At 40.2% G+C, this 12,585-nt stretch overlaps 1 protein-coding gene across 1 annotated transcript; it reads right to left on the bottom strand.

The window, feature by feature from the left end:
• Positions 1-3,361: 3,361 nt before the first annotated feature.
• On the bottom strand, positions 3,362-4,327 carry LOC127030807 (olfactory receptor 10A7-like). The gene has a single exon (XM_050917540.1). It carries the CDS (start codon positions 4,325-4,327, stop codon positions 3,362-3,364), a length of 966 nt encoding a protein of 321 aa, XP_050773497.1.
• Positions 4,328-12,585: the final 8,258 nt, after the last annotated feature.

The following is a 12,585-nucleotide window of genomic DNA, read 5'->3' on the forward strand; positions in this document are numbered from 1 at the left end:
ATTTCAGGAGGATGTTAAATAGCAGCTACTAAAGTTAGACATTTTAATCAGCAGGTCCTGATAACTTGCATCCAGGAGTTATAAAAGAGCTGGCTGAGGTACTCCTAGGACTCTTAATATTTATTTTCAGTAAGTCTCAGAGCAGTGGGTGAGTGCTAGAAGATTAGAATAAAGCTAAAGTTGTGCCAAATTTTAATTGGGTAAACAGGATGTCCCGGGTAATTATAGGCCAATCGACATGACCAATCTCAGGCAAGATAATGAAGTGGTAGAAATGAGACTCAATTAATAAAGACTTAAAGGAGAGTAATGTAATCAAATGCTAATTTACATGGTTTTATGGCAAATAGATACAGTCAAGCTAACTTGATCTTTTGTGTGTGTATAAAGTGTTTGGTTAATAAAAGTAATATTGTCGATGTAATATAATTAGACTTTTCTAAAGCATTTGACTTGATACAGCAAGAAATTTTGATTAAAAAACTAGAATAATATAAAATTAACCTGACACAGAAATGGATTGAAAATTGGCTGATAGGTAGGGTATCAAAGTGAACCTGTAAATGGGGAAGTTTCATCTAGAGGCTGTGTTTCTCGTGGGATCCCCAGAACATCAGTTCTTAGCCCTACACTATTTAAAATTTTTATCAATGACCTAGAAGAAAACATAAAATCATCACAGATAAAGTTTCTAGATGTCAGGAAAGTCAGGGGGAGGGATAAAAGAAAAGAAGAATTGCCGAGAAAGCCTTTGACTGTCTGGAGTGGGAGTATCTCGGACATATTCTGGTAAGCTCTGGTTCTGGAAATCAGTTTTCTAAGGGCATATTAGTCCTGTAAATTCAACCTGGAGCATCTGATTTGGTTAATGGTCAATTGGTTATGTGTATAAGACCAGATTGCCTCTTACCGCTGTATTGTTTGCATTAGCAATACTGCCATTTGCAATAGATGTGAGAAATAGCCCCTTGGTAACAGATATCAAAGCATATTCTGGTATAGAACACAAAATAGCTCTGTATGCTGCCAATGTCTTACATTTGCAGGATGATCCAGAAGCCTTGTTAAAGATGACTTTGGAAATTGGTCAGAGATCAGGCTTCAAAATGAACTCTGAGAAATCTGAAAATTTAGAAATGAATATTCCTGAAAGGGTCAAAACCAACTATTGCCAGGTACATACATTTAAATGGGTAAAGGTGCCCTTAAGAATTTAGGAATATATAATTGAGAAGAAACATAAAAATCCGTTTAAGGCAAATTACCCTCCACTGTGGAATAAAATAATAAAAGATTTGGAGGAATTAAACAAATATGATTTTTTTTGGCTAGGTAGGGTAGCTTCAGTAATGAAGAATGTCCCCGCCCCCTGCATAAGTTATTATTTTTGTTTCAGTACATCCCTGTTGGTATGCCTGAAATGACATTAAAAAGATGGCAGAGTGCGCTATTAAAATTCATATGGAAACATAAAAGACAAAGGGGGAGTTCTAAAGTTCTGCGTAAACCTACAAAGAGGGGTGGATTACCTTTCCTAATCTGGTTTATTATTATTACGCATCATAATTAAAAGACATGATCATCTGGCCTAACAATAGGCCATCCAAATACAGGGTTAAAATCAAACAAGGCTGGTGCAGAAATTAAGCTATTTATAGTAATTGTTGGGTTAAAAAGTAATTTAGGTCATCAAAAATTTTTAAAAATCACCCATTCATCTAGACTACATTAGCAGCTTCGGAAAAATTCCAACTTTGTTTTAAATTTCTGTTGCCGATGCTGAAACCCTCCCTTAATGGCTTTCATTAATAATCAGGAATTTATCCCTAGAATATATCAAAGTGAGTATTCATAGAATAAAAGAACTAGAGGTTATCTAATCCAGTCTTGTGTAAGAGTTGAGATTACTCAATTCAGACAGCTGTTCCTGAATCCTGATTTGAAATCAAAGCAAAAGTTATATAAAAATGTAAATAACAATAAAAATGTAAATAAAAATGTAAAGATCCTGTATTTTCAACATTTACAAGTCAAACATTTTACCGTGTAATCCATGTCTATTTAACCTTTTAACCACATCTGAGGAACTGAATCAAGAGCAAGCTGGAACAAAAAGTTTAATTTGTAAGATACATGCTATTTTGTTTGAAAAGGGTGTTAATAAGAAAACAACCCAGATAAAATGATGAGAGTGGGATTTGGACCTGGATTGAGTGGAAATTGACCTGGATGAGTGGGTCTGTACACAGGAAAGAAGATATACATCTTCAATTTGTGTAGCTCATGAAGAAAATGCTTATGAATTAATGTGCATATGGCATTTGGCTCCAGTCATGATCCACCACATTTTTGCTACTAGGAAGGCACACTGTTGGACAGGTTGCAGGGAAAGGGGAACATACTTGCACATGTTGTGATTGTGTATAGGAATTAGCAAATTTTGGGAGGAAATAATTAAAGAGATTCACTTTATGACAAAATGCCAGTTTCCCAGAGATCCTCTGGACTTCTTACTTAATTCTCCAGTAAAGGCTTTACATTTTAAACAGAACATGTTAATTTCTTTTATTTAATTGATAGCAGTAATACTCTATATTGCACAATATTGGAAAAATATGATGTCTCCTCCTATGGAACTGGGATATTGTCAAAAATGGATTTTCCTTGTAATTGAAAAGCTTTCACACCAAGTACATACACAAGAGAAGTACCAAAGAGAGTCTAGTCAGGGTTAGACTAGATGACCCTTGTGGTTCCTTCTAACCCTATGGCTCTATGATTCTGTGAGAAGAAAGGCTCCCCAAACAGCAAGCCAGAATCTTGAGCCAGATTCTTTGAATATTAACCTGACCCTGAATAAGTAATGTATAATATAATAAGTTAATGTTTTATTACAACTTTGCCATAATAAAAAGCTTCAAAAAGAAAAATATATTAGTAGTATTCACGGAAGAAAATGTTCAGAGATGCATAGCATAGTTTCTGATCTCTTGAAAGGACATGTAGACATGTTGCAGCTGTTCATTAGAGCCAAACCAACGGTAATTGTTAATGGACTTCTTGTTTTCCTCCACTGAATTATTTGTGAATTTAAGTTGATTTCTTTTAATGTTTTGCCAAATAAATTAGATGGTCAATCTCTTCTATGGGTTGTTCTTTCATGAGCTGGTCATTTTGACTCTTTTTTGAAATTCACACTTGATTGCTAACATCCATTGCTAATTTTGCTTTAGAGACATCAAATTTCTGAAAGCATTCCTTATACCTGCAGACTTTTTCAGGGCTTCTTGACTTCCTCTCCACTGAACCTCCAGAACACCTGAAATGCTAACTGCTCTCTGATTTCAGTCACTTGGTCACCTTACGGGATGTTGCTCTTCTTTAGAAAAGTGAACACTTTGCTTCCAACCTTTCGCAGGGCACATTTGACCTCCTTGTTCCTCAGGCTGTAGATGAGGGGGTTGAACATGGGAGAGATGACTGTATAGAGCAGGGAGAAGGCCTTGTTTAAAGCTGGTGTCTGGTTACCTACAGGGGCTCCATAAACAATAATGATGGTGCCATAGAAAATCGAAACAACCAGGAGGTGTGAGGAGCAGGTGGAGAAGGCTTTTTGCTTCCCAGTGGTGGAAGGGATCCTCTGGATGGTCAAAATGATCCTACAGTAGGAAGTCAAGGTTAGTAGAAATGGGACCAGGGTCACACAGGCAGACACTGTGAAAGACAGAAATTCAACCAAATGGGTGTCAGTACAGGAAAGTTTTAACAGAGGCATGAAATCACAAAAGAAATGGCCAACCTCCTTGGAAGCACAGAAAGGCAACGTAAAAGTCAAGACCATCATTGATATAGGAGTCAGGAAGCCAGTTATCCAACAACTAACTGCTAGCTGAAGGCAAACCTTAAAGTTCATAACAGATGCATAAGACAAGGGATGGCATATCGCTAAATATCGATCATAGGACATGACTGATAAAAGGAGGCACTCAGTGACTGCCAAAGATCCAAAAATGTACAACTGGGCTACACAACCCATGAATAAAATCACTTCCCTCATTGTAAGGAAACTTCTTAGCATCTTGGGGACAATGGTGGTGGTGTAGCAGATCTCCAGGAAAGATAAGTTACCTAGGAAGAAGTACATGGGGGTATGTAGATTGTGATCAGCTGCTATCACCAGAACAATTACAATGTTGCCAGACATGGTTATGGTGTAGATGAATAAAAATGTCACAAAGAGTAAGGGCTGCATTTCAGGGAAGTCTCCAAACCCCAGAAGAATGAATTCTGTGATGGCTGTTTGATTCTCTGTTTCAGTTACACCCATATGCTCCATCTAAAGAAAAGGAAATGGATACAAAGGAAAATTAAGTGATTCATAGATTTCAAGGTCATAAGAGACCTTTGTGATTATCTAGTCTGACCTCTTGCTTAACACAGGCCAGAGAACATCACTGATATAATTCATTTTGAACTAGAGCGTATCTCATAAATGTTATTATTCAATGGAACCTCGTCAACTACAATCCCCTTAAAGAAAGTACAGGTGACAAGAAAATGCTTCATTTGAACCAAAGCCCCAGCTCCAACCCTAGAAATAACAAAAAATAAAGAGAAAGAATCTCAACATACCCCATACGCACATCCAATATCATCAGAAAATATGGGTGAAGTTTAGTAGGATTGTTTGTCTACTTCAATAGTGCTTAAGAAGAGACCCAAAAGATAGATCTATCTATCTATCTATCTATCTAAGATACAGTAAGTACAATGAAGTAGAAACTGAATAACAAATACAGACAATAGTATTAAATATGATATAGACTATTATGGTAGTTATCCCCATGCAGAAATGCAGAAATTAATACAAAATAGGTGTAAAATGCTACCAAATCTGAATTCTCCCCCCATTTACACCCCTGATGGCACTTTACACTTCTGATGCATTTGCTTTGAACAGGTGTAAATGACAACACAGAACACAAAATTGGAAAGAATCAAGCCCAAAAGTTTTACTGTAGTTTTGTATTATGGTTCAGTTGCCTATTGTTCACAAATGCCTGAAAAATCTGATTATATTTATCCTGATCAACAACTGAAGCCACTTTTACCTTTTGGCTGTGGGCGTTATATGTAATTGTAACCCTTGCTTTCACCTCTCCAGCAATCAGAATCTTGTTTCTCTGGTTCCTTCTTCTCACAGCATGTTGTCCTCTAATGTAAATAAGAGTTACATGAAAATATGCATCATCCCCATTTTTGACCTTCGAACAGTGAATTGTGTATTAGCAGTCCCAACTCAGAAATATATAAAGACATATTGTCTCATCTGATAACCCAAAAGGGACTAATTAAACTGTTTATAGACTGTGATCAGCACTGTTATTTAAACCAGACCATTAGGCCTTATGGGGATATTCTCCTGTCAGCCACCATATCTCAGGGCTTGGTCCAAAGCCCTTTGAAGTCATTGGAATGGTTCCCACTGGATCAGACACTAAGCTGTTAAGGTTAAAAGGTGAAAATTATGCCCCTTTTGGCTTAATCTAGCTACCTTTCTCACAGAAGGCCAGATTCACCTCTGCGCAGATGCCTAGCACCCTAACAATGGGCTATGAGAAGGAAATTAAGGCGATTACATTCCCCCAACCCACTGTATTACAACATGGATAGGGATGCTTAGATGTCAATAAAGATGCTCTCCATGTCTTTCGTTCCTTCAGGGATGTTGGAAAGTCCTTAAAAATAGTAAAGTGCTTGCATTAATTTTGCATCTATCTCTCTCTCTCTCTCTCTATCTAAATTCCTCCCCATCATCCACACCCAGTAGGTGGTTTTGCAACAAACTGGACCTAATTGTCCTCTCATTTACACTGTTTCTCCATTGACACAACTCCACTAAAGTCAATGTAGGGACTGATTTCCTAAGAGATCTGAGGAGTTTATGCACCCAACTCCCACTGTCTTTCAATTAGATTTAGGTACAATTTAAAAACCTCTAAGTGAATTAGGACCAGATTTTTTATGGTATTTACCTGCTTCAAGATCCTGCTGGGTACATAACAAATGAGAGGTACGCACCTGCCCTGCAGAGGTGCTATGAAAAATCTCACTGTCATAGATTAACAAGGTATGGTCTATGTCCCAATCTTTAACCAGTCTCCTGGGAGTGCCCCTTTAGTGTACTGGACCCTAAGGACACACATTGGCTCACTGGGGAAATCCTCTGGCCTCCACCACTTCGAAACTGAGCCTGCAGTCATCAGAAATACCCAACTCTCTGTGTGGCTCCCTGAGTGAGTCCAGCCAAGCCAAACTTGCCCTGCCCCTTCAGAGCACAACGCTCTCAGTATCTGCAGTGTCAACAGGCAGCCCTTTCAGAATAAGGTGACCATTCATGTAGCCTACAGCATCTGAAAGCCCTTAGGTAGCATTATGAAGCAAAGGCTAAGAGACAGTTCACACTGGCCAGAGTCAGGGATCCTCTGAGCCATACTGTTGGAGGATGTATTTTGGCTCAAACTCTCCCCATCCCCTTTGTCTCTCAGTCCCCACTGAAAGGCTGAGTTTCAGTGAGCCCAGTTCTTAACACAGGCCTCTGACACCTTCTCCCTTTACTCTTCTGCTCAGGGTTTTACTCTGCTTCCCTGCGGGGGGGAGAGTACCCAACTTCCAGCAATTAAGACTTCCCAATGTCTTTCCAGATTCTCCACTGATATTTATTGATTCCAGGCCAGATAGTTCTAGTGGCTCTATGTCTCTGACATGTAGCCTGCTCTCCCATGTCCCGGGAGAACATCATTTCTTTCCCCGAAGGGGTAGTGACTCCAAGGGGGCTGGTACAGAAGCCATACGGGAATTCCCCACATTTTCCGCATCCACTAGGGAATAGATTAGGAACCACACTGCTGAGCATTATGATGTCTAATCTTTAGGCACCTAGACAACAGAAAAACCTGAGTTAGGTGTCCAGGCTGCCTGTGTAAGGCACAGAGAGAGATGGGCACCTAAAAATGGGATCCACAAAACCCAGCAAACTGGGTGGCTCCCCTACTAAGCCAGATGCTGATGACAGGAGGGTGTCCTAGGCTCCGTTCCTCTTCGGGAAGTTGGCACCTATTTCTGCTTGGCACCCACAATCATAAGCACTCTCCTAGAGTCAGGTGTCTTATCATACACAAAGAGCAAGTCAGGCACCTTCTGTTCAAAATGGCTTTCAGTTTCAATTAAAGGGGAAAAAAGTGAAAGCAATGTCTTCACACGAGAGAAAGAGACAGAGCATGGTGAGTATGATTGTTCAGTAAAAAGCTACAGCAACTCTGGGAAAGATTTTTCAAAAGCACAAATGGTAGTTAAGCACCAGACTCCCAGGAAAAGTCAAACGCTTCTAGGTGACTAGTTGCCATTTGTGTCTGAAAATCTCCATTTCTGAAAACAAAATGACATTTAAATGAACCAGTAGAATAGAGTAGAACAGAATGAAATAGATGATTTTTTTACACAATGTTTTTATAACAAAAAATCCCATTATATTCCGAAACTTACCTTTTAGCAGAAAAATTGACTGCATCTTCCAAATTTCCCTTTTTTCCCCATCCTAAGATAATCATCATTACTCTTACGTATTTTTGGGTACTTTTAAATTTTAGATAATTAATCTTAATTTGATTCTGAAACAAAAATGTTAAAAAATATTGATTTGAAATTAATGCTGGTCTGAAAATGCTGAGTTTGTTCTGCAGAAAATTTTAACTTTGCATCAAAAAAACAAAAAACTGAATGTTGGCCTATTTTTCTTAGTCATAAACACAATTTTTTGGCAGAAAACTTAATATACAAAAAAAATTGTAGAAAAGAAAAGTAGTGTTGTTCAAAAGCTTCCATAAAAGCTGCCTTGCATTCTATTTTCCAACCAAAATTTAAATGTTTTTGATGAAAGCACACAGTTTGCACAACATTTTCATTTAGTCCCAAACCTAATTTTTTGTTGGAAAAACAATTCAGTTTGGAGTCAGAGTTACGAGGTTGCTTGCACCTATATCCTCTTTCTGGTCTCTCCATATGCACCTCCTCAGGTGTTGACTCTCCTCTATCATTTCTAGAGGTTATTAAAGTACATTATGTAGATCCCTGACAAGGATTTCATGTACCCAACGCAAAGCAAGAGGAGGAAGAAGAGTTAGGCCCGGATCCTCAAAGGCACTTTGGTGTTGCACCATTGACTGTTGCAATGCCTAACTTTTAGGCACCTAGCTACCCGGTGAATTCACAAACTGTGGCTAAGGTGCCTGGGCTACCTATGCGATGTATGAGGAAAGAGAGACACCTAGCAACGCTATCCACAAAAATCAGCACACTGAGCAGCACGCTCCCTAAACTAGCCAATAACAGATGCTGATATGTCATAAACTGCACCCCTTTGGGGAGTTAGGCACCTGACTTAGAGGGAGGCATCTGTTTATGCTTGGGATCCCCAGCTGGGAACCATGTCCTGGAGTCAGGTGACAAAGCTGTTTCTTATGAGAAAGGCTTCAGCCCATATTTAACCTCAAGCAAAGTGACTGGGGATGGGGGCAGATATGAATGAGGAGTCCTGTCCCTTTATAGCCCCTAATATAGTGGTTAAGGAACAAACATAGAGATGTGAGAGACACCAGTTCAGTTCCCTTCCTTGCCTGATGTGGTTAAGGAATTTGAAATTAGAGCACTTCCACCTCTTAGATGAGTGCTGTAACCACTGAACTATGAGATAGCATGAAGTGGGTCCTTCCTGTTGGAATGGTTTCACTATGCATAAATAAATAGGCTTTGGGCCAAAGGGAGAATGAGAATGGCTCTGTGTCCATCCAGCGGTTAAGCACTCTCCTTTGAGGTGGGTTGCCTATTCAAATTTCCACTCTTCATCAAACAGAGAAAGGGATTGAACTGGGGGTTGCCCATATCCCACGTGAGTTCCCTAAGGGAAATTGCCTACACCTCTGCTCCTCCCCCACAGACATGTTATGTGGAGTTATGGGTGACGTGGAGAACATCTACCAGATCAGGTGAGATGGGCAGTGCAACATCTAGTTTCATCTGGTTTGAGGAGCCCAGTGGGGCTTAGGTGTGAGAGAGGCAGCAGGGTGCATGCCCAATGACAAAAATTTAAGCTCCCTCAGGGACTTTAACGGCCAAATGTAGGTGACAAGGGGTATTTTGGGCCTGCAGGGTTAGGCAGCATCTTAGCAGGGTTTTGGAGGACCTCAGTGGCACCTAAATGTTAGACTTAGGTACCTAAGGTGGGAAGCGAGGTGTCACTTTCAGAGTTAACTGCACCTTTGACTCCACTTCACATCTGGTCTTCTTCACAGGCACCTCCTTAAATTTCAAGCTCCCAGATGCCCTCTCTGCAGTGGGGTCTCATGTTTGTCTCCCTCCAGACCCGGGGTTTAGGCTTGCAGTCCCTCTACACCTCACTGGGCTTTCCCCAGCAGGACTGATCAGGGTCAAGCTCCTGTGATCAGCCTTTCCCCAGAGACTACAATAGTGTATCCCAGGCACCAGTCAGCCTTCATGAAGCAAAATGCATTTATTCTTGGGGTAAAGCATTACAGAGACAACATTAAAAAAAAGCAATAGAAGTTCATGTTTTATATGTTCAGCAGGCAGGATCGAACGTGGGGCCTCTGGAGCTAAATGCATGAGCCTCTACTGCATGAGCTAAAAACCACCTGGCCTTTAGCTAAAGCTGTAGCAGACTCATTAATCTTGCTCTAAGTGGTCTCAGTGCCACTACATGAGACAGAGCAACACACCTAGGTGGTGTGTGAGTTACATATGCTCAAAGCTTACCAGAGATCACCCATCAAACTTACGGGTTCCTAGTAGGCCAAAGTTCATCCAACCCTTCTGAAAGGGTAGGGGGCCTCTTTGAAAGAGGGTCCTGTCTGATTTCTGAATCAAAAGACCATGCTGAGTCAGTTTAAACTCAGCCTTTTTATACTAAATGGCCTTTCTTTGTGTGTTGGTCTCTAGAAAACCCAGCCTGAACCAGTATATGTAAGCATCTGTCTGGGGTTGTTTACAACCTGAGACGACACCTTAATCTCTCTCTCACTCTCTGTTTTTGGTTCTTGGAGAAGCTGTGGCAACCTTTCCCCTGGAACTAGCTTCAATCTTCGAGTATCCATAAACTTAATTTAACACTGTCTCCAAAGAAATGGGGTTTAATATCTGTCACACTAGTGCCTTAGTCCTTTGGTGGATGTGAGTCTTAGTGAATGAACTAGCTGAAAATGTTCAGTTGAAAGGCTTTCTGGAGTGAAAATTATATATTTGTCAAAATGGACGTGTTCATAAAAACTATCCATTTTCATTGAAAAAAAATTCAGGCTTTTCTTGTAAAGAAGAATTGGTGAGGAATATTTGATCAGTCAAGGAAAGGGATGACCTTGCTTATGAGTTTCCTCAATGCTTCTTTAACCTCCTTGTTCCTCAGACTATACACAATGGGATTGAACGGTGGAATCACAACGACATAGAGCAGGGAAAGGATTTTGTTGAGATGAATGGACTGAGATCCCGTGGACACAATGTATGTAACGGTCAGAGTCCCATAGAAAGTGGTGACTACTATGAGGTGAGAGCTACAGGTGGAGAACGTCCTCTGCTTCCCACTCTTTGATGGGATTTTGAGGACAGCCAGAAGGATATGAATGTAGGATGTGATGGTCAGAAGGAAAGGGATCAGTGATACAATGCAACATGAGACAAAAATCGCTACCTCCATGTTATAAACAGATAGCTAAGGGTTAATGTCTCTTTCACCTGAAGCACCTGACCAGAGGACCAATCAGGAAACCGGATTTTTTCAACTCTGGGTGGAGGGAAGTTTGTGTCTAAGTCTTTGTCTGTCTGCCTGCTTTCTCTGAGCTTTGGAGAAGTAGTTTCTGCTTTCTAATCTTCTGTTTCTAAGTGTAAGGACAAAGAGATCAGATAGTAAGTTATATGGTTTCTTTTCTTTGGTATTTGCATGAATATAAGTGCTGGAGTGCTTTGATTTGTATGCTTTTTGAATAAGGCTGTTTATTCAATATTCTTTTAAGCAATTAACCCTGTATTTTGTCACCTTAATACAGAGAGACCATTTGTATGTATTTTTCTTTCTTTTTTATATAAAGCTTTTTTTTAAGACCTGTTGGAGTTTTCTTTTCTGGGAAATTTCAGGGAAATTGAGTCTGTACTCACCAGGGAATTGGTGGGAGGAAGAAATCAGGGGGAGATCTGTGTGTGTTGGATTTGCTAGCCTGGTTTTGCATTCCCTCTGGGTGAAGAGGAAAGTGCTTTTGTTTCCAGGACTGAAAACGGAGAGGGGGAGTCACTCTGTTTGGATTCACAGAGCATGTGTCTGTGTATCTCTCCAGGAGCACCTGGAGGGGGGAAGGGAAAAAGGATTATTTCCCTTTGTTGTGAGACTTAAGGGATTTGGGTCTTGGGGTCCCCAGGGAAGGTTTTTCAGGGGGGACCGGAGTGCCCCAAAACACTCTAATTTTTTGGGTGGTGGCAGCAAGTACCAGGTCCAAGCTGGTAACTAAGCTTGGAGGTTTTCATGCTAACCCCCATATTTTGGACGCTAAGGTCCAAATCTGGGACTAAGGTTTGACACTCCACCATGTAGGTGTCAGAACAGGACAATTTCAACAGTGGCATCAAGTCACAAAAGAAACGGTCAATTTCATTAGGGCCACAAAGAGTTAAACATTTTGCCAGAAGCAATTGCAACACAGCAGCCAACAGAAATCCCCAAACCCACGTGCCAGCAGCCAGCTTAATGCAAAGATTCCAGCATTGAGTCTGCATAGTACAGAGGCTGACAAATGGCCAGGTACCGATCATAAGACATGAGCATCAGGAGAAAACATTCAACAGTCCCTAATGCACAGAAGACGTATAACTGTGTGATACAGCTGGTAAAGGAAATACATTTGTCCTGTTTCAGTAAGTCCACAAGCATCCTGGGGGCAATGTTAGAGGTGTACAGGATCTCCAGAAAGGAGAGGTTACCCAGGAAGAAGTACATAGGAGTGTGAAGACTCCTATCAGCTGATAACCTGATTATAATGAGGATATTCCCCAACGTGGTCACTAGATACACCATGAAGAAGAGGGGAAAGAGGAAAATCTGCAGATCATGGAGATCGTCAAAGCCCAGGAGTATCAATGTGCCCACAATGGTTTCATTTTCAATTCCAGGGTCCTCCATTATTTATTTCTAGATGCAAATAAAGAAATAATAGTAATAACAGAAGTTATAAACGTAACCCAACTAAAGCTTTTTATTTATTGCCCTTTATTTGGATTTGTAAATAATAAAAGTGCAATCATACAAAATCTGTATGTGCCCTCCTTTAATTTGCAAGTTATAATTAAATAATATACAAATTATACAGGGGATGCTTCATATAGTGTGTTAGATATTTCTGACGGCAAACAAGAGGGAGAGTTGGAGAGAGAGAGAGTGTAACTGATAGATACATATGGTAGCACTGTGTAAGCTGAAAACTTCTCTCTCTCACCAACAGAAGTTGGTCCAATAAAAGATATTAC

Source organism: Gopherus flavomarginatus, chromosome 11 (assembly GCF_025201925.1).
Source record: "Gopherus flavomarginatus isolate rGopFla2 chromosome 11, rGopFla2.mat.asm, whole genome shotgun sequence".
NCBI lineage: Eukaryota > Metazoa > Chordata > Testudines > Testudinidae > Gopherus > Gopherus flavomarginatus.

Excerpts from the sequence above, each read along its gene's own strand:
- LOC127030807 (XM_050917540.1), bottom strand. The coding sequence starts at position 4,327 with ATGGGTGTAACTGAAACAGAGAATCAAACAGCCATCACAGAATTCATT.